Here is a 24,982-nt window from a genome sequence, read left to right as displayed (position 1 = left end):
CCCCTCGCCAGGCGGGGTGGGCAGCCTCCCTGCCTGCTTTTCCGTCCATTTTACCACACAGACCTTCTCCGGGGGCGGACATCTCCTCCCTGCCCCGCCACCGCCGCGCTCCTATCCCGGGGGAAGTGTGCTGTCCCCCAGCCCTCTCCCCTCTCCTCACACCCGCCTCCATCTTGCGGCCCCCCCACCGCCCGCCCGTGGCGCTCCTCCTGCCGGCAGGGGGCGCTGCCGCGGGGCGGGGGCGCCGGTGGCGGCGGGGGCGCCGCTCTCTCCGCCCGCCGGGCGCCGCGGAGGAGGCGGCGGGGCAGCGCGGCGGCGGAGCGGGCCGCGGGCTCGGCGTGAGGCGGCGCCGGCGGCGGCAGCGGCGGGGCCGAGCCGGGAGGCCAAAGCCGCGGCCCCGCTGAGCCCGCCGCGGGGCCTGGGGGGAGCAGCATGGCCGCCAGCCTGTGGATGGGGGACGTGAGTGTCCGGCCGGGACCCGCGCGGGGCTTTGTGAGGCGGGCAGCGGGGCGGCCGGGCCGGCGGGAGGGCGGTGGGGCGGCAGGGCCCGGGGCGACCGCGGGCTGGGGCGCACTGACGGACTGACACCCTCACACTCACTCACGGACACCCTCACGCTCCCTGACTGACAGACACCTCACACCGACCGACCGACCGACTGACTGACACCCTCACGCTCGCTGACTGACACCCTCACACCGATGGAGTGACACCCTCACACTGACTGACACCCTCACACTGACTGACACCCTCACACTGACAGACACCCTCACACTGACTGACTGATACCCTTACATTGACTGATACCCTCGCACTGACTGACACCCTCACGCTGGCACCCTCACGCACTGACACAGCCTCACAAACTCTCACGCGCTCTGACACCCACACCAAACTCTCGAGCTGACTGACACTCTCACACACACTCATTCCTGTGCGGGCTGGCAGGCTCACACAGGCTGACACGCACACGAACACAGGCTGACATGCGAACACACACTCAGAGACGCAAACCCCAGCCTGGCAGGCACGTTCATGGGCACTTACACGCTCACGGACAGAGTTAGACAGACACACACACCCCTCAGAGTGACCTGCCCGCAGCCAGGGTCACAGGCACGCTGGTGGCACTCACACCAGTGTCCCGTGCTGCCTGCGCTCACGCTGGTGGGCAGGCACGCTCGTGGGCATTGACAGGTTCTCACGTTTTCATGCTCACACTTATTAGGCACTTACACACTCACTCGCATACTCAAAAGCCTGTATGCTTGCGTGCTTCGAGGGTTTATATGCTGGCTTCTATGCTTAGGCGCTTGTAGGCACTTAAGGCACTTACACACTCACTCACACCGCTGGGCTCGCACGCTTGTGCTCACGTTTGTAGCCACTTAATGCTTACTTACACTCGCCTGCTTGTATGCACCTATCCAAGAGTATCCCTCCCTGCCTGCCCCACACCAGCACGCCTGTGGGTGCACTCACGCGCTTGTAAGGATCGTCGTACTCGTGCACCTCTGTCCCTCACCGCTTGCCACCCTCCGCACACACTTTCATACACGCTCGTGGCGGCATACTCACACCCAGAGTATTGTAGCGCTTTGCCACCCACCCACACACACCTGTATGTATGTGCTCACGTTGTATTGTAGCGTCTGCACTGTCTCACGTATACACTGTCTCACTTTTACACTCACATGTACAATCCCACTGCTGCATTGTAGTGTCCTTGCTGCCTGCCACATGCTTTTATACACCTGCATGTGCATATAGACATGTATATGCAGCTGCACCAGCGTATCACGATTTCCCGTGTTGCCTGCTACTTGCACGCGCATCTTTCTCCAGCCCCTTTCTTCCAGACTCACAGCAGCACATTGCGTAGCCCTGCTTGCACACACAAGTGCACCCTGTAGTCTTCCTCAGTCTTTCTCGTGCGTGTGTGTACACACAACGCAGCACCTCACTGAGGATCCCACTGGATGCTTCTCTTACACGCACACTCACCCACACACCAAGTTTGCCATTGCATTGCACACATACAGTGACACATCAGGGAGCCCGCCACTGCTTGCCACTCCTGCAGTCAGACTCCACGGAGTCTGCTGTCTCTTCCTTTTACCCGCACAAAGGGTTATCTACCACCCCTCCACCATAAGGCCATCTTCTTTTTCAGTCACCTCTCTCACAAGCAAGCTGCGTCTCTGTGAAACACACATGTACACATTCAAGCAACAGTCACCTGTTGCCTTTATGAGCCTGGCTTTCCTGTGCACACACCCCACCGGATCACCCTCTGCATGCCATGTCTGTACAGAGTAGTGCTGCCTCCTGCTTCTGGCACATGTAACAGAGTCCTTCCAGCTTTACACTCGCACCTCCGCAGGGCATCTGCCACCTTTTGCACGTGCGAGTGCGATATGGTCACCCACTGTCAGACTCACTGTCACCTTCTGTCAAGCACACAGGTGATGGAGCCACCTGGTACCTGACAGACACACAAACACACTCGAGGGCTGTCAGTTACCACGAGGCCATCTGTCATACCCACGCAGGTGTATATACTTATATGGAGCTATATATGTTCCCCCACACCCTGACCCCATGTTACCTCTCAGATGCAGTGCTCCCCATCAGCATGCATATTGAACAAAACCTGACTTTCAGTTAGTTCCCTCCTCCGCTTTCTATTACACAGAGAGGCATCCTTTTCCCTCAGTCCTTCATCATAGATTTGGTCCAAATTGCGGTGCCATTTCAGACTTTTCAGACACTTATGCCGTACAGACACCTGCTCTCCAGCATGTTCACTCACACAGTGCCACTGCCCTGCACTTCACACACACTCTGACGTGCACGGTGCCACCCTCTCACCTGTGACATAAACACAGTCAGTGCACCCCTGTGCAGTACAAAGCGCAGACCTACTGCGGGACGCGATTGGAGTCTCCCCTCCAAGTGCTGCCCTGCGTACCTCCACGGTTATGCGAGGTAGACACGGCTCTGCGAACCCCTACCCCAGCTTGGTGGGGGCTGTGTTACCTGACGCATGCCGCCCGTTCATCATAGCACCCTTTGCTGCGCCGCGCCTGTGTACTGATCGCGCTGGCATACAGAGCAGGAGCCTGCCATCTCCTTATCCCCTGCTCCGTGTAGTGAACGCTCACTTTGTTGCTGTATGTTTCTGAGTGGCTTTTGTCCTTCTGTGAAAGCTCCCTGTTCTCTGAAATTCATGCTGTCTCTTGGGTTCCACTTTGCAGACTGTTGAGCCTGGTTCATGCATGCCTGCTGGTTTTGAGTGGCATCGACCCTCTTAAATGAGTCTTCTTTTTGAAGTGTAAGGGTAAAATACTTCTCAATAATGTTTTAACTGCTTAGGGTGACATTGACACATATATTCTCCTTTTTGTAGATGCCTTGGTCTAACTATTTTTTTTTTTTGCTTTTATAGCTGGAGCCATATATGGATGAAAACTTTGTTTCAAGAGCCTTTGCCACCATGGGAGAGCTTGTACTGAGTGTAAAAATCATTCGAAACAGGTTGACAGGGTAACTGTTTATGCTTGTTCTCGGTTTGTTCTACCAGTGCATTTGGATTGAACTGTTTGCCCTCTGCCCGTCGCTGTGGTCCTGTCCGTATTACAGTGATTTTCCCTTTGAGCTTTTCACCATTGCTGCCAACAATACGGGTATATTGATGATGGCAATGGAGAGGACAATTGCTGGCTCTTCGACCATCAACAAACCACGGTTTGGCCCTCATCCTGCAGTGCTTCAGCACTCATTCAGAGCGGCCTGTGTACACCATGCAGTCCCCAAGGGAATTACACCTCCTGGGCTGAAAGGCTCCAGTGACTAGTCTTTGTCAATCGTTGCGCTAGCGCAGCTACGTGATGCTGGCAGAGGTGGGAAGTCTGACTTAGAAAGAGCAATAGGAGAAGCTTTTGAGTTCATTTGGAATAAAATGAGTGACTGTACACAGGATAAAGTAGTTTCCTATTCTTGTAAATGTTGGAATTTCAGTTTTCAGTTGTTTAAACTTGGGTGGGAAAATTCACAGTCAGTCAAAGTAGGAAGCGAACTGATTGCGAGCAAAAATATTTTCTGTGTGCTTATGTTGACACGACTTACTGGTAAGTAGGGGCTATCACCACTTGAGATCCGAGATTACTTTGCTAGCTTCTTTTTGGTAGGTGATGTTTATGATTTGAAAAAGAAATTGTTCTAAGTATTGCAACTCTAGCAAATTTCCTACCAGTTATCTAAAAATGTAATTTTCCTTCTCAAATGTGTTTTAAATCTGAAATCTTTCTCTCTCCTCTCCTGTGTCATATGTTCAGAATTCCAGCAGGCTATTGCTTTGTAGAATTTGCAGATCTAGCTACTGCAGAGAAATGTTTACACAAAATCAATGGAAAACCGCTTCCTGGTGCTACACCGGTAAGTAAATGAAATCAGCCAGTTGGGAAGCAAAACTGGGAAGGAATAGATAGTGTAGAATCTCTGTTTTGAATCAGTACAGACAAATTCATAGTTAGCAAACTGGGATTCTTCTTTTCTTTAGAGTTAAAGTAATGAGCATAAAACTATTAGTGTTCTTGCTCAGAAAATTGTTGGAAAAATACTAATTTCTGTGTGAATGTCTGGATAAAATACGGGTATAGAAATGCTGTATTTCTGCGATACATACGTACAAGAAGAACTTGCAAGTTCACACTGAGTTTTGAGTAACTTTGATTTGCAAGAGGAACATGACTTTTAAGCCTTGCATTATTCTTGGCCCTTAGCAAATGAAAGTCATTCAAACCTATTTACAGTGGAGAAAGAGCTAGTCCGTTGTATAACTGCAATACGTAACGAATGTCTTGGATCCGTAAAAGCTAGGTAGTTCAGAAGAAGAGGAGGAATCATAGTCATAGAGGCTAATTTTAGGATGTTGACTCAAATGTGTAGTAGATTAAAAGGGGACGGCTGACACAGCTGCCCGTTGGACCCACAGAAGTTGGCTGCGGTAGCTGGGATGACTGGTTCATAAAGCAGCTCTAGAATCACCTCAGTTACAGTGTAATATTAAATTGTTGCCTATTTCAGTGCAGTTAATGCCTTGAGTAGGAAACTGGGAAGTTCAGGTGGTGTTCTTTGAACTATTTGGTCAACCTGCCTGAGAGGATGGAGCTCCCTGTTAACAGGGGTAGATGAGAGGCCCGGAGATATCCGTTTCACTTGTCATGTTTAATATGCCCTTATACTGCAAATCACAGCCCCCAGTTAAGGGAAGCTAATATTCCTAGATGCCTTCTATAGTCACTAGAGAGAGAAAGAGAGCAGCTCTTGCAAGGAGTAATATAGTAATTGAAGTTTGGTTTCGGGAGTACCCGCCTTTATCCACAATTTAGTTCAAAATGCGCTGTTGTGTAGAGGGATGATTTACATAACACGTGGAGAGAATTACAGATGTCAGACAGAGATCCTAAATCAGTGCACTCAGCAGGCAACTGTCCGGCTCATCTCTTGCGTTGAGATACTTTTTCTCTTGTTTGCAGAAAACTGAATGTGGCTCACTCTTGTATTTATTTTTAAATACTGAATCAGGCAAAGGAATAACAGCGAGCCATGGTGCTGTTGCTGTCTCTTTTTTACAGAATTAGTGTCCCCACTTGCCATTTGAGTGGAAGTACTCTCAGGTCTCTCATTGATTTTAAACCCAAAATATTGTGAAGAGCGAAATCCAAACAAAAGATGAAAGTGCTTCACAGTGGAATCTAAATTTTGTGTGAGCTTATAAATGGTCCACTGAAAGAGTTCTTACCACCGTGCGCCAGTGAATGCAAGCATGCAAGGAACACGACTATAGCCTAGAGTTCAGTCTTTGCTCTATTTCCCAAGAATTATTTACGCTATCTTTGGGGGAAGAAAGTACGTCATCCAGGGTGCAGGAGCACACTAGATCCTCCGCTGTACTGAACAAACATCCTGATCTCTAGGTTATGGGCTCGCAGCAGACTTGCTTTCTTTGGCCAAATTCCCCTTGATGTTGTTGCTGTGCCAGTGTGTAGCGCAGAGGGATATCTGCTTTGGAAGCCTGTTGGGAGATGGGAAAATGGTTTTGAAGCCCCTCAAGCTGATGAGGGAATCCAGCTTAGGTCTTCCACTGTCTGGGTGAGTTGGGAAACCAGTGTTCTTGCACAGGAGTGCAGTCCTTTGTTTCTTCCTCTGTCAGACATGGTTCAGAAGAAAATTGCAATTACCATTGCGCTTTGCAGTGCACCTGCTTGGATCGTTGTGTGCTAAGCATCATGTAAGAATGCCCACGGGATTGAGGCCCTCGGGATTTTGAGGCAGAAGCCCAACTCCTTAGATCTCGGTCTTAACTTAAATGTGAGTTGGGCACAAGTTGCTGAACCCTGGTAGGATGGGGGCAAGGAGTTCCGCGTGTGCCAGCGGGCACAAATCTGGGCTCCTGGGACACTTGTTTAAAAAGAAAGTCAGGTGCAAAGTTTAGGGAGGCCTCCAGTGTCCAATGACAGGTAAGGCTTTCACGAAAAACTTGGTTTGGGATCTTAGTAAATCAGCACATAATCAGCACATAAAAAAAGTAATGAATACTTTTATTTAGCCATACTTCCAGACTCAGGGACTGATTCCATTTTCCAATGTGGCAGACTCTGTTCTGCCAGTATTCTTGTAAATCACAAGCGTCCAACAGTTTGTGCTGTCATTTCATTTTAAGACCTTAAAATTAGATGTAATTTAATATTAGTTATTAGTACCTCTGTTTTCCTGTCTTGCTTAAAGGTGCAGAAATTTGATGCTATGTAATATTCATCTCTCTTTCACTAACCTTATGAACTGGTGAAGTAGGTGTAGCCAGGCCAAACCTCTTGGTGCAGGTTCTTTGCTGATTTTCCTTATTATAGCTGTATTGACATAAAATAAAAACGTTGTCCTTGATACCTTCACTGGCTGGCCTGATGGCCTTGAACACCTGCCGGCATTTAGAAAGTTGTATATAATAAGCTTATTGTATTTTTTCCTAATTGTTTGGATTCATTTTTGCCTTGTTTCAGGCAAAGCGATTTAAATTGAATTATGCAACGTATGGAAAACAGCCCGATAACAGGTAAATGCTCAGTATTCAAATATTAGTTTTGCCTGCTTAATGTCTCTTTATTAATTGCCTTGCAAAGAGTATTCAAAATATGTTAAGCCACAAGTTCGTCATTGCCGGATGAGATGTACAGCTAGTAAATTTGGATAGGGGAGCATTTCTGAGATGCGTACGACTAATATTTGTACCATTTTGTCTAGCAGTGCCAGATAACTAAATCCCATAATTAAAAATGTAGATTGTATTAAACTGCCTTGGCACACGCCATAGGTAGTGGTGATGCTGTAGCATGTTAGCACTTTCTGCGGATGCATCCCATCGCAATACTGCATGATGCCAGGAATGTGTTCAGCATCTGAAGGTAAATGCGGTGGTTTCACACCACCTGGCTTAACTGGCTGGAGTCCCACAACAGTCAGCAAAGAGAGAGAGAGAGAGAGAGAGGTGCTCCAAATTGCCCTCTGGAGGAGCCCATCTTTCTCCGTGGACAGGGAAAGGTGCCGAAGGAGGCAAACGGGCTGAATTAGGCTCCTGAGGTTTGGGGGGTGTGAGTACCTTTCATAACACCTGCCCAGAAACACTTACACAGTTGAAGTAATAATAACACGAAGGAGTTGTTCAGGGAGGTGTGTACGAGGGTGAAGGCAACAGAATCCTGCAGTTTGTTAGTGGAGTGTTAGCTCGTATCTCAGCAATTATATTTTTATTTTAAATGATTATTTATGAACCTTTTAAAAAGAAACCCCAACTTTTTAGATTACAATCAAGGCATGACAGGTGGGGCCAAGAATGAGATTGAGGGCTGGTAACTAATTCTTATGGTTCCATTTGCTCTGGAGCTAGAGATGGATCGCAGAGCCTTTCCCATTCCCGCTACTTGCCCCGCGAGTCTTTAGCAGAGGGAGGATGGCTGAAACTGCCTGGCAGTTTTATACTTTGCCTTCTGCGTAGCACAGCAGATTTGTCAGGAGTGTTTGAAGATATTTAAAACTTTCTAGCATCAAAGTATCTTCATTCATATGTTATAATTTCAGGTCAGTATATCGGAAATAGCAAATCTATAAATGAAACGTTAATGTTTTCTTGCCATACTAGAAATCCAGAGATATCCCGTGAGAACTAAAAAATTAAACTCTCTTTAAATAAAAAGCAGCATTGAGTAGATTAGTTGTGCTGCATCAATAAAAATTTTAGTCACCTAAGCAACTTAACTGGTGACACTTTAAAGTATATATTAAATAGTCCTTTAATATCGCTTTTCAAATGTTTAGGCTAAATGTTAGCTGTCACTCAGCACGCCTCTTCTTTTGTGTAATTGTACTTAAGAAGTTTTCTTTTCATTTCTTTAGTCCAGAATATTCCCTTTTTGTGGGAGACCTGACTCCTGATGTGGATGATGGCATGTTATATGAATTTTTTGTTAAAGTTTATCCATCGTGTAGAGGTGGAAAAGTTGTTTTGGACCAGGCAGGAGTATCCAAGTAAGTCATCTTTTATTCATTCTTCTCTTTCACTTCACATGCAGCAACAGGAATGATATAATACAGCAAGGGAAAAAGAATAGTTCTATCAGCTTAGATTTTACTAATCTTAAAATACAATGTTCTTGGACATTCAGTCTACAGTATGCTTGGGTTTTGATAGTCACCACAGCGTGTTGTCACTCCTGTTGGCAGTATGCTATTGCACTTCTGAAAATGCTGAAAACTGTCTGAGTAATCTTGAAACACCGTTTCCCTGGACTTTCAGATGGAATTGTGCTTCTGCAGTCCTTAGGCTATTGAGCGTGTATTCCTGTGAAAGCTGTACGGGTTTTTGTTTCAAATAGGGTAGGGCAAAAAAAGCTATGATTCATTGTTAGTAGCCGCCTTGTTCATCTTTACTGGCAGCGTCTTGCCAAAAACAGATATCAAAAAGTCAGGTTTCTTAACGTGATTAAAAGATTTTCTAAATTGCAGAAAATTAAACTCTTTTTTTTTTTTTCCTAGAAGAGGGACCAGTTGGTGAGCATCCTTGTTTTCAATACAGAACATGCCTTCAATGAAACCCAACATTCTGATATAATACCTACAGGAATGTTGTGATAAGACAGAATACGGCTGTAGATCTCCCCTCTTTCTCACATAAGGTTTCTCAGTCTTAGCCATGTTGGTTTGAAGGAACCTCTGGAGGTCTCTGGGCCAACCTCCCACAGAGCAGGACTGCTGCCAGCGCTAGATCAGGTCAGCCGTGCATTGTGTAGCCTGGAAAACCTCCCAGGACGGAGATAATACAACCTGTCTGGGCAGCCTGTTCCAGAGCTGCGCTGCCTCCCTAGTAATGAAGTTCTTCTTCATCTGCAACCTGAACCTCTTGCAGATCTGCTCAGTCACTCTCTGGCTGTTAAGTCACTCTCATGATCTTACTGCCACCTCACCTGAGACTGGCACTGCTGGAGTGGGCTCCGGGTGCCTCCTCCTCCTCCTCCTCCTCCTCAGAGGTGTAAACCCAGCAGTTCTTGTTTTGCTGCACCTGCTTCAATCTCTGCCTACAAAATAGGTGTTGGATGATGGAGGTTGGGCCATTAGCTGGGCTTTGGGAACTGTTCCTAAGTGCAGTCCTCAGGGAAAGGGAATCTGTGGTAGCTTGGGAAGTGGGGAAGGAGCAGGGACAGAAAGGCCTGTTGCTGGGAAGAGCACAGCTGCTCCCCTAGCAGTGCTGGGGTGTTGCTGCCAGGGGCTTTGTTGCGACTTGTGCAGTTACTCAAAGCTGAGGCAACTGCAAGTGTCAGTGTGATGCGTGAGAGGAACGCGGGGCTTGTGGACGTGCCTAGTGAAGCCCTGTCCCTTCCAGCCAGGGCAGGTAGATCAGGAAGGTCTCCTCCCTGCACCTCTTGTCCAGGCAAGAGAGGAGCTCAGAGCCAGACGCTGTAGTGCTGTGCCTGCTTCTTTGCTTTCTGCTGAGGGTGCAGGCTGGGGGGCTTCTAACTGCAGGGACAGGACAGAATGTCTGCCAGGGAGGTCCTGGCCGTGAAGAAACGAGTTCTTGGCGGGTTTTCTTCTGTACTGAAATCTGGTTTAGCCATTGGTGTGAAGAAACTGGAAAAGTTGGAAGAAGCATTTTGCTGCACCCGACATCCATTCCTGTACACCACGTCCACCCTTTATCTGTCCATCTCTATTTCGGAACTCCAGTATTCCCGGCTTCACTGACACGCTCCTGGTTCCACCCGAAAGGCTACAAGAGTCTTTGTAGCAGCTTAGAAACTTACAGGCTGTTGTGTGCAGACACCTTAAACTGACTTAAAATTTGGCTTGCACTGGTTTAATTTGCCACAGTCTTTTCACGGAGGGCAAATTAAACAGACTGTGTACCCATGCAGAGTTTTGCTTTTGCTTGATTATGCAGTTTGAATATAGATAAGCCTGAGCTTTGATTTGGTCTTCTGTATGTGAGGAGTACACATGCATACATGCATATATGTGTAAAAATATGTATTTGGACTTGCGTGCGTAGCTTGCTATGCAAGATACTGCATTTTATGGGGCACTAACTGCTCTGTAATAGCTTCCAGTGTGGACCTACTACGAGTAATAGGTGATGCTGCTTTCAAAATAGTGTGTTATTTGGTGTTTAAAGTGTTCCCACAGAATAGATAACATGCTGTAAATTTACACCCTTGCTTACGGCTCGTTCTTCTCCCCGGGTAGACAAGCCCTTTCCCTCCCAAACTCCTTCCTTTGCCTAGATGGATTCCTCTTTCCCTCCCACACCTAAGTCTTTGATCTTTCTGCTGCGTGAGGCAGCCCAGCCCATCTTGGGATCCTGGCACTGCCCTCCTGGATGCTGTTGCGTTGCTTCTGAGTCACTACAGCATCAGAATCTCACGCAAAGGACCTTTGGGGTTGGAGGGGAATTACTATTTTGTGTCTGGCTGACTTACAGCACTGCTAACACCGCAGCGAAGGCTCGCCGCGGGGTTGAGGGGTGGCTGGCTGTGTGCTATCCCTGTTCAAGTCATGCTGTCAGAGCAAGTTTTAGGAATTTAACGTGAAGAACTCATTTTCAGGTCCACTGTTGAGAACGCTGATGGGGCCACGCCGTCCTTGGGAATCATAGGAAGCCTTTTTGAGTATTTTCCTGTTGAAAAAAGGACTTGGTTGGAAAGCGTGTCTCAGTCAATCCTACAGAAAAGCAGTGTTTTCCTTCTCAGTGAGGCAGTTTTCGATATAAGCAGTGCCTGTGTCTTGTCAATCCTGTGCTGACTTGCAACTGTTTAGTTTATCTGTATCCTCCCAGTATAGATTTAAGGCTTTGCTACCGTCTGTTCATGCATTTCGACATGTCTCGTGTCAGCTCGCTTCCAGTTCCTCAGAATCACTGGCACAAGAACCACTTTACTTTTGTGAAGACTTTGAAAGTCCTGCCGAAGCTTGGACGTACGGTTTCAGGCATTTTGCAAAAGCAACTGGAAGACAGAATAATTTTATCACTACTAAAAGCAGGGACAGCCCTAGCGAAAGTGTTTCATTTGCTGTGTTTTTAAAAAATAATTTTTGCTTCACTGTAAATATTTAAAAAAAAAAAAAAGTGGCCCCGGCGTTTTTTGTTTTATATGAGTTATTCTGTATCTCTGCAGAGGTTACGGGTTCGTGAAATTCACGGATGAACTGGAACAGAAACGAGCGCTGACGGAGTGTCAAGGAGCTGTGGGGTTGGGCTCTAAACCCGTACGCTTGAGTGTGGCTATTCCAAAAGCGTGAGTACAAGAGCAGGCAGACGTTTCTATACAAGCACCGTGATGTGAAATCACGTGTATTTTTAAATGTCTTTTAGTGGTTTGGGTACATTTCCTGGATGTTTCCATCACAAAGTGAAGGAATACCCACGAATATCCTAAAGTAGCTAGGGTCTCAAAGTGCACAGGAATTCAAAAAAATTACGACGTTAGATCAAGAGTAAGCATTTTACACTGTTTTTATTTGTGTACATTATTAAATACAGACACATGTATTTAAATATGAACACACACAAGTACACACACTGTATTTAAATATGACTGTTTTTAAAGTATATGTTCCTTTGCGTTAAATTGAAATAGCCTAAATCTGCTTATTGATTTCTGGATAGCAAAGCTCTATTACCTTGCTAATTCTATTATAATGTCTACTAAATATAAGTCTTTCGGGGCAGGGATTAACTTTTTTTTCTGTGTTTGTTCAGAACCTGAGACAATGAGATCCTGGTCTGACTTGGGGCTCGTAGCACTAGGGTAATACGAATAATAGTAATTGCTCCCTATTTGAATAATATTTAGATTTTCAGTGACCTCAGAAGTCTTGGGGGGATAAGGAAGAGAAAAGCAGAAAAAGTGAGAAATATCGTGGTGAGAAGATTGATGTTTCCCTCTTCCCACTTCTCACCAATTTCATCATTAGACATAGCTTTATGTGTGACATATTTTCATCTTCAAACAATACTTGTCATCTCATTATTTCAAATCTTGATAATCAGGTGGGATTCCCAGTTCCTTGGGAATGTGAATTTTAGTCAGCTCATGGGCTATTTAAGTTTATTTTTTCAATTACTTGTAGTCCTTTTTACTTCATGTGCTCTTCCAACCCCGTGCATTGAAGATCACCCCGTTCAGTGGGAGTGGGGACGACTGGTTGTCACTTAGGCTTCTGTACAATAGTGGCGGAAGGGAGAGGTTTTTGTCCATTCTTACCAAAGAAAACCCCAGTTCTTTTGCAAGGCTCTAAGTCTTTAACTCTTCATGTAAAGCAAGACTCAGTACCTTGTCTCAGGAGGCTGCAGAGTACTTTATTTACTTTATCAGAAAGAAAAAGGGCCCCAAGAATCTGCATCATGGTTCAGGATTGTTCTAAACTGGGGCTCATAGTCCTGAACTCTTCCCTTCCCAAAGCCAGGAAGTGTTACTAAGTTAACTCATAAAGAATGAAAGCAATGTTTATTAATGAAGATGAATATGAATACAGGAAAGGGCGTTAAGTTTCAACCACTTCTTTCTTTCTGCAAATGTATGCAAATGATAAATACTGCTGCAGTAAACAGTGAATATATTTTAAAGACTGAAATTTGCATGTTAGACTAAGCCTTGTCTATGTACCATATTGTATCTTAAGCTATTTCACTGCTTTTTTTTTCATAATCGCTCTGCATTATTTGCAACTTATTCCTGCTTTATTTTTTTAAGTAACCGTGTGAAATCAATGGAGTACAATCAGATGTACAACTATAATTATAACCAATATTACCAACAATATCACAACTACTATGCCCAGTGGGGCTACGACCAGAACACGGGCAGTTACAGCTACAGCTATCCCCAGTACGGCTACACGCAGAGCACAATGCAGGTAGGACAGCGCGACGTACTCACGCTTCTGTGATCTGTCAGCACAGAAACACGAGGTGGCTTACAAAACGGTGACGGGCACATTTTATTTGCAGGCTCTGGGGTCTTACTGTAGATACTGAGGAAGCAAAAGTGTTTAGCAGACCCTGATGCGTATTGTTGCCTTGTGCGGGGGATATTGCTGGGACTGGAGGGGTGAAAAGGTCTGGAGGACACACAGGGTCTCGTAACACGGTTGTCAACGGTAGAAGGGTTCTCTTGACACGGCCAGTTGGACACACAGTGCTAAGCCTTGTTTTAGAGGCTAGAACAGATCAGGACGGCCACCCAGCTTCACCACAGGAGTGTGAAGAACTGCTACCACTGTTAGAAGTTTAGTGTGGGATCTCCCCCGTGGAGTCTGTTGGGAGCGGAACACGAGGCGTGTATGTGAAGAATTCTGTTGTAATCAGACATAAAAGTCTGTATATGACAGTAGTAATCAACACGTGATGTTCATAAAAGAAACAGTAAATATCTGCTGTTCTAAGGGGTTTGGTTTTTTCCTTGCAGACATATGAAGAAGTTGGTGAGGATGCACTGGAAGGTACGTTTCTTGAATTCGATATTGAAGGTGTCTGTTTTTTCTGCACTGATTAGAAAAAGTCTTTCTCAAATTGGCCCTTAATTTCAGCGCACGATATACCTTTATCTTTGAGTACCTCCGAGCTCTGAGAAAATTTGTGGGTCGCTATCACCTAGCGCAATTGCAACCTTATTTTACAGTTCCTGTTCCTAGTCTGAACCTTGTCAGGACTGAAATTAGTTGACTTCACTAGCATTAAGATTTTAATCTTCTATAGTACTCAAACTTGTATCCTTTTTTTAAGTATTTTTTCTGGTATGCTACAAAAACAATGTAGGTATTCTGTTTTTCTGTAAAATCTTGGAATTTAGAGCCCAGGATACTTGACTGCACTTCTAGTTTAAAAAAAGAAATAGTATCAGTTAGCACACTGATAAAATATTTGCTTTAGCAGTCATCGCTTGAAATGGGCCACTAAACCGTGCTGGTGTTTCAGATATACAGGCAAGCACTATTCATTTATTGATGCAAGAATATTCTTGCATACTTGTACTTTTCCGTTAGCCGCCCCGACATCATTCCATTCTAGCAGTGCCAAATTTCTGTCTTTCTCTTATTCTTCTCTTTAAAAAAATTTAGAAATGAGATGGTGGTAGGAGAGAGCAGCTGGATCCTTTACTTTAGGATCTATAGGTATCAGTAATGATGTCAGTGAGAAAGCCCTTAATGGCTTTTAAAGGCGTTACAGCAGAGCTTTCCTTTCTCTGAAACTAACACACCAGTACTATAGTTGGAATGGCTCTGGGGTGTCTTTTTCTCATGGATTAAATTAATATGTTGAAATTTGTATGAAACTCGAATAATGTATTGCCAGTGTGTCATTCCTTTTTCATAATTCTCTTCTCCTGTCGTGTGTTGCAACGTGATGTAGCTAAAACCGAACGTGTTCACAAGCATTTTATTCCCGATGTGTTTTGTAGTTTTTTCCATTCCGTCGTCTGGTTGCTTTGCGCTCTGATAGCCGCGTACTAACCCATGTGATTGTGCTAATCTGATAACCTGGTCTTTAGATTGTGGGTGGTGTTAGGTGAGCGTGACATCCTACAAGTCGTTTGGGGAATACGAAGAGTCGATTTTTGTGAAATGTTAAGCGTGCATTGGTAGCAGCAGAATTGTACCCGCTGGGTTGCTATCCAGCTCCAAAATGCTTTACAAGCATTTCTTCCAACTGTAAAACAGGGGACATGTTCATAGATAATTCACTGGGTGTCACTGGCACTTCTTTGGGTACTGACTGTGAGATGCTGCATCAAAAGGAGCATGGCCAGCAGAGTGAGGGAGGGGATCTGGCCCCTCTACTCTGCTCTTGTGAGACCCCACCTGGACTACTGCCTACAGCTCTGGGGCCACCAACAGAAGAACCTGTTGGACCTGTTGGAGTGGGGCCAGAGGAGGCCCCGGAGATGCTGGGAGGGCTGGAGCCCCTCTGCTGTGGGGACAGGCTGGGAGAGTTGGGGGGTTTCAGCCTGGAGAAGAGAAGGCTCCGGGGAGACCTTACAGCCCCTTCCAGTCCCTAAAGGGGCTCCAGGAAAGCTGGGGAGGGACTCTGGAGCAGGGAGGGGAGCCGTGGGACAAAGGCAAATGGGTTTAAACTGAAAGAGGGGGGATTTAGATGAGATATTCTTTGCTGTGAGGGTGGTGAGCCCCTGGCCCAGGTTGCCCAGAGAAGCTGTGGCTGCCCCATCCCTGGAGGGGTTCAAGGCCAGGTTGGACGGGGCTTGGAGCAACCTGGGCTGGTGGGAGGTGTCCCTGCCCAGGGCAGGGGGTTGGAACTAGATGATCTTTAAGGTCCCTTCCAACTCTAACCATTCTATGATTCTATGTTCGAGGCTTTGGCAGATGAGCTCTGGTGACTCTTGCAGCAGCGTAAGACGCTACCGTCCCCCGCCATCCACTCTGACCCTGTAGTGGAGGGAGCAGAACGGAACGTGTGCCTGCGCCTCCGCTCCTCCACTTTGCAGTCCGGTGCCTTAGTGCCAGCCCACCTTCTCTGGCAGTTTAAGTGGCTACACTGGGCTGCGAGGTGCAGGTATGCGTTCTCTCTGTTGACTCTGCTATGGGGGCAATCGCCGCTGGAAAGAGGGACGTATTTGGATGTAGTTATTTCTTATCCCATTGCAGAAAGATTTACTAGGGCTAATCAGTCAGGTTCGTGATTGGGCAAGTGCTGGGAATGTTTTGTGACTCCCCCCGCGTTGGTTTTAATAAAACTAACATGTTTCTGGGGTGTGGGGTTTTTCCTAACGCATTTGGCATGTGACCTATTTGTCCGTCTGTCTTTCCTCCTTTAGATCCAACGCCTCAGTTGGACGTCCACGAAGCAAATAAACAGTTTATGGAACAGAGCGAAGAGCTCTACGATGCCTTGATGGACTGTCATTGGCAGCCTTTGGACACTGTCTCGTCAGAGATTCCAGCCGTGTTATAGCCTCGTTGCTGAGGCGCTGTGTCTGTGTGACAAACCTGCCAGCGCGTTCCGGACTGTTCTGCTGCACCCGGATCCTGCGGTAGCGAGGGGTGGCCCTTTCTCCACCCCAGGTCTGTTACTCGAAGTACAGGAGAGGACTGTGGCCTTTCCTGTAGAGAACGAGTATCATAGGAGCACCGTGGTAACTTTTATTCCTGGTGAAAGTTAGAACTGCAACAGTTTGATTCCTTTTGTCTTGAAATGAACTCTTAATACTTCTTGGGAATTGTAATTTATAAACTTTCAACGAGATGGCACAGGGGAAAGACTCTACTCCAACGTACAATAAAAAAGTTGGTCTTTTAAGTAAAATTACCCTTTGCATTTTGGTTCCTGCCCATCTTTCTGTTTTGCTGCCCATTTAATTGTCTTCAGTCAGTTGATCCAACCCTTGGGAATGTGTTATTTTAAAAAAATCATTGTTGGATGCCACTAAAATGTCTCAAAAGCCTTTCTAGTGACTGGGTAAGGTTGCTGTAACTTGAGCACGGGGAAGAAGCATGGAGATGAAAGCTTATGTTCTGCTTAACCTGAGCTGGGATCTTGAGCTAGACACGTTATAGCTGGGTGTTCTTAAGCAGTCTACCCGAAGAGCATTTGGGAGAGTAAAGACAGAAAGGAGTGTTATAAAACTGCTACAGACCAATGCCTTCTGGTGGTCTCTCGCTCGTTTGGCTTGAGGAAATAATTTGCACGAGGAAATAATTCCCCATCAGTCAAGCAGTTTCAAACGCTTTTACCAGCAACCTTGTCGAAATGTTAACTTTTGTGTATCATGCCTTTACTTTCATTGCGGACACACCTTGATGGTCTCGTTAAGGTTTCGTAGCGTCTTCCACTGTCCTGGCAGAGTGAAATAACGGTGAGACTGAAGATCTTGCAGCAAAAACGGGTCAGAGCAATCTAATCGATATATTGTGCAACAAATTGTTGCTAACTTGGAAAGCAGTTTTCTACTGGATGTTGTATAAGCTGGATGGACAAGCAATATATTTAAGCGAATATTATGTTGCATTAGAGGTGACAGCGAACATAATAGCACTTATGTACATGTTATAAGCCCTTTTCAGGCTTTTGTGCCTTAAACTCTTTGAGAAATAGGAACAGATGAACTACCTGTAATAAATGTCTATCCAAGAAATAGTTTGGGTAACTGAAATTGCTACTGCAAAGCGTTTAGTTGCCTCCCTGCCCATGTCGATGCAGAGATTTGCCACGAAATTTAAATACTTTTCATAAAGCCTACTTCTGCTACACCTTTGTTTGTGTCCATAATTATGCTATCTTTGTCAGTCTGTGGTCTTTCTAGCAACAGCGATGGTAAATGCGCTCTGAATATGAGGGGAATGGTGGCATATACTGGATTTAGCATTTTTCTGGAGGGCTACGGGACCCCCGCGTTCTCATCTGCTGTGAATTTTTTCCTCCTGCTGCTCATCTGACTGTGCTGTGGGCTGTTAACGAGCGTCCCAACCTTCGCTTACTCTGAATTTAAGGCAATGAATGTTCCCCGCGTGTGCTGGTAGCGTTTCAGAGGCAGCGGAGAGGTGGAAGAGAGCAGAGGGCTTTTTTTCTTCTGATGTAGCTGCTCAGCGGTGCTGAACACTCAGATGACGTCCGTCTTCTTGAAAAGCGCCCGCTCAAGAGAGTGGCATTTTGGAGGTGATGTAAAGAAGGTTTTCTTTATGTTCTGCTGTTAAACGCTTTCTAGATCGTTCTGTTACTGCGCTGCAAGAGTGCTACCCTCGATCCTTCTCTTTTGGACCTGCCTTGGTGGGAAGAAAGTTGGTGGTCTGGTGGTCTGAGCCATCAGGAGTGGCTTCCCCTGGATTCTAGGAGAGCCGCCTGCGTACAGACCCTCGGGCCCTTGCGCGGAGAGCGATCTGGGAGTAGAGAGTCCAGGACAGATTCCCACTGAAGCCTGTTTACTGCTGCGGCCGAGCTCAAAATAGCGTTTCCTTTTAGGAGAGAGGTTGACGTGAGGCTTTGGGCCACGGTCCCTTGATGTGCGAGCCAGCCTTTTGGGGTTGTGTGGGGGAATCTCGGCCCATGTTGAGCTGTTAAATCTCTCTGCGCTTTTTTCTGCGTGTCGCTTACTCATCTTAATGTTCATTTTTCAGCTCCCGGCCATTATTGCAGCATCTGAAGCGCAGAGGAGACTTTTATGTGGAGCTACAAAACAGCCGGTCACCTGGATTTTGTAGGGTTTGTGTTTTGGAATCCAAGTTAAACAGAGTGTGGGATTTTGTTTATCATGGATGGCTACAGGAAAAGCCCTGATTAATTACCATTTAGGGTAACACAAGATGAAAGACAAGGACTCCGTGTAGTAAGGTAAATTCTGCTTTTATCTTTATGTGCTAAAGGCAAGAAATCCACGGCAGATGGTAATCACCGCTCTCTGGGATTATGCAATTCTTGAAAATTGCATCGAAATCCGCGACTGAGACTATGTAGTATCCTGCCTTTCGGCATGCAGCGTTTAGTAGTAATTACAAAAACGCTCGAACGTTCTCACTGTGTTACTTGATGGAGGTGGGATGAGCCAATTTCGTTACTCTAAATTGCAGGGACTCTCGGATTACTGTTTGAGTTTATAGAGGCTGGAAAATGTTCAACCAACTGCGGAGCGGAGAGACGTGGGCGTCACTCCTCTTGGGCACGAAGTAGTGATTTCCAAAGCGTAAGCTGCGAGGCTGCGGGGTGCCCCATTGCCAATTAACATGTGTTTAATTAAAAGCTTGACAGTAAGCATCGGGGGTGGCCTGTGAGAAATCCTGACCGGCTTCCAGCGGGATGAGGAGTTTCTTTAAACCCGTTCCTTTAGCCAATGTGGGTCTGAACCAGCGCAGCCCCGAGTCGGGGCCGGGGGTTGTGATGATGTTTTCCGTGTGAGTCTGGCTAGCGAAAATTCCAGTTACTTGGCCCGTTTTCAGGAGCCAGGTTCATATCCCCCACACCGAGGAGTACTGAACACCCTCGGGTATTTCTCTAAATCCCTTTTGAGGAACGGAGATATTTGCCTCTGATCTTTGCCTGCTCGGTTTCTCATTACCGGCTTGTTAATCCCCGGCTTCTGCTAAACAAGATCAGAGAGGAATTTTTACCTTCCAGCCTCGCTATCTGCCAGTGTATCTTGTAAAGCGTACTGGATACACCAGTTTCTGGATTTAACCTGGGATTTGCTTAGACGTGAAATTAATCCGATGTCAGGATAGGGGATGAATTTTAAAACGCGATAGCTACGTTTAGAAACTGATAGAGCTAGTTCAGAAGATGTCAGTCTGACAACGCTCGCTTTACCTTTTCGCCTGTTTAGAGCATCCCTACAGAAACTATCTCCTTTTTTTATATCTTTTAAGTTGTCTCCATCCATCTTCTCATGGTGGGCTGAGGTTTACTGAGCACCTGTTCGGTTTTGGGATTGTTCTTTGGGGATTCTCACCGTTTAGGATTTCAAAGATTCTCTTCCCAAACGCTTAATGTTTTCCAAGGTTGTCTGAATTCTGGGGGTGGTGTGATTTTTTGCTGCCACGAGAGAGTTTCTTGTCCCGCCCCCGGGATTCGGCTGTGCCGAGGAGAACCCGGGTGGCCTCGTGACTTGGCAGAGCAGCTGCCGGATCCCTGGAGGAGGAGGGGGACGGGACCAGCTGCTTGTCCCCTGTCCCCGGCGGCTCTCACAAGGGGCTGTTTTTGGGAGAGCTTGCTCACACAGGGGTTTGGGGCTCATTTCCAGCCTCTCTTCGGCTTTAAATGGGGGCCAGGCTTATTTTGTTGGTAATTGGCACGTTGGTGGCAGGGTTACCAGCTTGAAAGGGCGATTCTTGAGCGCTGTGATTTTTTTTTTTTTTTTTTTTTTGACGTGTGCATTTTGCTCAGAACAGATTAAAAACTAACTATTGCTCTCCCTCATCCTTTTTTGCGCTTTCTCAGGGGCAGCCTCAGGCTTTTCAGCCTCATCTCTCAGGGTGGCTGTGGCTTCACCATCAGTCCCTTCCAGATGCTCTCGTTTTAAACCCTTTCCGCTGATTCTGGACCACGCGCCAGGAACCTGACAGAGGTATTTTGGTAGAGATGCTTTTATTTATGAGAAGCTTCCTTACATTCCCCTGGGGCGGGCTGTACCCCCCCACCCCATTCCTGCCTTCCAAAAGGGAGGAAAGAGTAGGAAGAACGTGGTGGCTGCCTTCACTTTTTCGAAGAGCAACCCCAGAAATGCACATTGCGGGGAGGAGAGGAGAGAAATTGCCTTTGTGCCCCCCGCCCGGGGGTTCGTTTAGGCGGGGTGGGGGAGCGTGGCTCACCCCCTAGTGCAAGGGGGGGTTACAGATCATGGCGTTGCTGCTTGGGGGTGGCATTTCCCCTGCCCTCCCTGCTGCTGCGGGAGGAAGGGGCCGGTTTATCCTTGGGGATGGCATGGCGGGGGGTGGCATGGCCGGAGGGGGTGTAGGCGGCGCGAACTACAACTCCCAGAAGGCCTTGCGGGAGGGCCAGGCCCCCATCAGCCAATCAGCGCCCGCGCTGCCGCCCTATAAAATGCCACCGCGCGGCGCCTTCCGCCTCTCGTTGTGATGGCGGCGGCGGACGGAAGGTGGAGGCGCGGCGCCGGGACAATCCGCCGCCATCCGCCCTCCCCCGGGGCTCCCCCGCCACATCGGCGCCCCGTGGGCTCTGCGTCCGGGTGGCGGCGTTCCGATGGGCTGTGGAGGGGCAGCGGGAGGGCCTTGCTCACTCCCTCCCGGCCTGCGGGGAAGATGGCGCCGCGGGTGAGTGCGCGGCCTGCAGGCCTGCCCCGGCCCTATCGAAGCTGCGTCTGTCTGGGTGGTGTGGCAGACGCAGTCAAAAAGGAGCCGAGAGCGATGGGTTTTTTTTTCCTCGACGGTCGCCGCTCAGTTTGAGCCTCCGTAACTGTCCGGCAACATTTCAGGAAAATACATGGCCTTGCGGGGCGGGGCTACCGAGGTGAGGGCGAGCGTCGGGGTGCCGCTGGCCACTTGCGGGAGCTGGAACCTGGCCGGGGGTGTCGGGGGGGACTCGGGGCTAGGAGAAAGCGACCACCCCAAATACCCGCTTCTGGGGTCCCAGCTGGTGCACGAGTTGGTGGCAGGGGGTGGGTATCCATGATACTTTTCCTGACATCTGCCTGACGCTCCGGACTCTGTTCTTCCCCAGCAGCATCCTGGCGTGGAGGGCGATCCCAGCACACAGGATGGCTGGTGACGGCCTCGGCTCGGCAGCGCTGGGCAGGTGAGATGTGCAATCCAGGCTCTGGAATCTCCCCTTACACTGGGAATCTGGTTGCCCTCAGGGTCTCCCTTGGCCGGAGCAGCGAGCAGCTGTACTTCGTGGCCCTCTACTAGCAAGATAATGCCGGTTGTGGGCCTTGTTCCCACTGCTCTGGATCCTCTGCAGGGCTCCTGCGCGGTGCTGGGACCCGCAGACCAGGATTTCCTGCTGCCGAGGCCCATTGGAAATATCCCTCTGGTCATTAAGAACGGCAGAATCCCTTTATTTCTTGCTCTGTCGAGATGGGTGGCATAAGAGGGGAATTTCTCCAGTGTCACAGGGCCGGGGTTGTGGCACAACCGGGGATCAAATGTGATCCGAAGGCAGTAGATGACCCTGGTTTTGCTCTGCCTGAAGCTGTATCGGGTTTTGCGGGCTCAGCGATGACTCTGCATGTTTATCCAAGAGCTGTGGCTCCCTGCAGTAGCTACAGGTCTCCAACAACATGCAAGAGCAACGGGAAGGTCTTTGACTGCTGGGCCTCTCTTGCCTCTTGCTGTCACTCGCCCCTCCTATATATTTTCAGGAATTGGGGTATTTCTTGCTTCCGAGGCGCTGGTGGTTCCTGGGTGGGGTGTGTCAGGTATGTGTACTCGTGGGTCTGCAGCTTGCTGAGGGTGTTGCGATGTTTTCCAGGGCTGCTCGGTGTTCCGGAGCTCGCTCCGCCGCTGGCTGGATAGATGCGAGGTGAGGACACGTGCCCTTCTCGGAGCCCTCAGCCTGTCCCTCCAGATCCCTTTCCCATCAGATCTGAATACCGATCTCGTGGTCGAAAAAGGAGGAAAAACAAAATTCAGACCGGTCTCGGCCTCCTTGCTGGCGAGGTCCTGCTCTGAGAGAGGCTGGTTGGAAGACAGTCCGTGTGGGCCTTGCTCCTTCGGGAGGGCTGGGGATGGGGGTGAATAAACGTGGGGCGCAGAGGGGCCGGGAGGGTCTGCTGGGGTTCGCTTACACTGGAACCGGTTGATTCCCGGTGAATGGCGACCCGTCAACTTCAGATACTTATCTGGGGCTCTGCTTTTTTCAGGAATTCCTCGCTTAGTGGAAAAGGCTGAGAGCGTATGAACCTGTCCCTGGTGAAGGGATTCGGTTGCATCCATAGGGCCGGAATAGTGGGAAAGCCGTGACACGGAGCACGTGAGTGGCCTTTGCGGGTAATTGCCTGGCGTGTGGTGTTTGGTGAGTGGGATCTCGCCGGTCCTGGAGGACAGAGGACAGTTCAGGCTGACTGTGCCTCTGCTGGAAGTGGCCAGTGGGAATGGTCAACTTCATTAGTAAGGTTTTTAATTGGGCAGCCTGTTAGCAGAGTGTTGGTGAGATCAGTCGCGCCGCACCAGCCCTCTGAGCGCAGCCTGGTCTGTGATGACTCTGCTCTTTGGAGACTGTCGGATGAATCCTGCGGATATGGGGCTGAGGCCAGGCAGGGGAGCTGAAACCACCCCATGGAGAGAGGGCAGCAGGGAATTCCTTAACCCGGGTGAAATCCAAAGCAATGCCGAGTCAAGCATCATTCACGCTGGATTATTTTTTTATCCCCTCTTTAGGTGGCAGTAGGGCGCGGAGCTGAGATGAGCCAGTCCCTGAGGGTTTGGTGCAAGACCGTGTTCTTTCCCAGCCCTCTCCTCGGAAACTGGCTCTGCGTAGCCAGATCTGGCTCCTTCCTGAGCCAGGAGCTCCCCCAGCTGGGAGCAGCCGCTGCGGGTGCTGCTCAGGCTCCCGTTTACCGGCATGGCAGAGCGGTTCCTGCTGTGTGGAGTTTTCCCAGGAGAAGAGCTTGGATATAAAGCATTTTGAGGGTGAATAAACGCAATCACTTGAAACTCTCGCTCTGCTTGTGTTTGGGGTGCGTTGGTTGGTCTGGAGCAACTTCTTGCACCTGAAGGTTGCCCACCCTTCACGGTGGGCTTCTGCCGCTTCTCCCCTGGCTGTCCCGGTGGGCAACTGGTGGATGACTGGGATGTGCTTTGCTCTCCTGGAAATCAGTGTCTCTGCCTGTGAACGTCGGTGCTCATCCTAAATGGAGTTCCTGCCCGAGGGAGGTGGTGCCAAAGCCCGTTGGACACCGCAGCCACCTTGACCAGCAGCATCTCTTCTGCTGGAACCCCCCCTCTGGGGTGGTGGGTCCCTGGGGCGCAGGAAATGCTCCGGGGGAGTCAGAGGAGCATGGAGCGGCTCCTTCCCCGGGCGAGGGCCGTGTCTCACCGTGTCCAACATTCTCTGCTGCAGCCCCGGTGACTCCCGTCGCCTGTTTTCTCCCGATGGAGAGCAAACGGGGTGAAAGCAGCCCCAGAGCTGTCGCGGGGGGGCTGTTATTGCCTGTCTCTGCCCGAGGGGGAGGGCAGGGCGATGGCAAAGTCCCCGCGCCGGCTGTTAGCAGAGAGAACCTTTGTCCTGGGGATGCAGTCGGTTCCTCTGACCCCTCTTCCCCCCTCCCCTTGGGGATACAAAAGCCCCTTTTCCACGGAGCTTGTGTCCCGTTCCCCCCCCTCCATGATTTTGGCTTCCCCGGAGGCACCAGCCCCTCTTCGGCAGCCTCTTTGTATTCCCGCAGCCTGGCTGTCACTGTCTTTGTCACCAAAGCCAGACAGCGGGACAGACAGACCTCGTGTGTGACAGCACCAAACAGCGTCCTGGGGACAGGAGGACAAGGATGGGGCCAGCAGCTTCTCCCTCCTCCCCGTGACAGTTTGTTTGTCCACCGGGGGAAGGTGCTGCGGGGTGGGGACAAGGCTGGAGACCTGTCCCCAGCGCTGCCAGCACAGCAAATCCCCGCCAGGTCGGGATCTGGCCACCGAGCGCAGCCGCCAGCATGGGGACCGGTGCCCCCCAGGACCCCGACCTCGGGGGACACTACCAGTTCCGTGTCATCGTGCTGGGGGATGCGGCAGTGGGGAAGTCGTCGCTGCTACGCTGCTTCGCGGAGGGTCCGGCCGGGGGGGCGGCCACCCCCTGCCCCACCGTCGGCGTGGACTTCTACAGCCGCACCATCCCCTTGTCACCCGCCGGCAGGGCCAAGCTGCAGCTCTGGGACACGGCCGGCCAGGAGAGGTTCAGGTGAGGTGGGGACACAGGGGAGGGGGACACGGCCCTCACGCGGGACCCCAGCACCCAATGGACTCGTCCCCCCCACCCCGGGGTGGG

General features: G+C 49.1%; 1 protein-coding gene and 3 non-coding genes across 13 annotated transcripts; all 4 read left to right on the top strand.

Moving 5' to 3' along the window:
• Positions 1-317: 317 nt before the first annotated feature.
• TRNAU1AP (tRNA selenocysteine 1 associated protein 1) lies at positions 318-23,661 on the top strand. 10 transcript variants are annotated; one of them, XM_054223440.1, is made up of 14 exons: positions 318-459; positions 3,449-3,546; positions 4,338-4,437; positions 7,065-7,117; positions 8,455-8,586; positions 11,724-11,843; positions 13,302-13,464; positions 14,016-14,049; positions 16,380-18,217; positions 18,676-20,615; positions 21,728-21,802; positions 22,478-22,528; positions 22,869-22,978; positions 23,386-23,661. In XM_054223440.1, exons 1-9 carry the CDS (start codon positions 433-435, stop codon positions 16,514-16,516), a joined length of 864 nt encoding a protein of 287 aa, XP_054079415.1. In that variant the 5' UTR covers positions 318-432; the 3' UTR covers positions 16,517-18,217; positions 18,676-20,615; positions 21,728-21,802; positions 22,478-22,528; positions 22,869-22,978; positions 23,386-23,661. The 10 variants fall into 10 exon arrangements, with proteins under 10 accessions (XP_054079415.1, XP_054079417.1, XP_054079416.1 ...); XM_054223442.1 differs by having other exon boundaries at positions 16,380-18,760; positions 20,489-20,615; XM_054223441.1 differs by having other exon boundaries at positions 16,380-18,889; positions 20,489-20,615.
• On the top strand, positions 21,346-21,494 carry LOC128919068 (small nucleolar RNA SNORA16B/SNORA16A family). The gene has a single exon (XR_008469815.1). It is a non-coding gene; the product is annotated as a small nucleolar RNA SNORA16B/SNORA16A family (small nucleolar RNA).
• Positions 22,231-22,361, top strand: LOC128919069 (small nucleolar RNA SNORA44). Its single transcript, XR_008469816.1, has one exon. It is a non-coding gene; the product is annotated as a small nucleolar RNA SNORA44 (small nucleolar RNA).
• Positions 23,193-23,263, top strand: LOC128919065 (small nucleolar RNA SNORD99). Its single transcript, XR_008469812.1, has one exon. It is a non-coding gene; the product is annotated as a small nucleolar RNA SNORD99 (small nucleolar RNA).
• Positions 23,662-24,982: the final 1,321 nt, after the last annotated feature.

This window comes from Rissa tridactyla, chromosome 18 (assembly GCF_028500815.1).
Source record: "Rissa tridactyla isolate bRisTri1 chromosome 18, bRisTri1.patW.cur.20221130, whole genome shotgun sequence".
Lineage (NCBI taxonomy): Eukaryota > Metazoa > Chordata > Aves > Charadriiformes > Laridae > Rissa > Rissa tridactyla.
The sequence above is the reverse complement of the archived record's forward strand: the minus strand, read 5'-3'. Positions and strand labels throughout refer to the sequence as shown.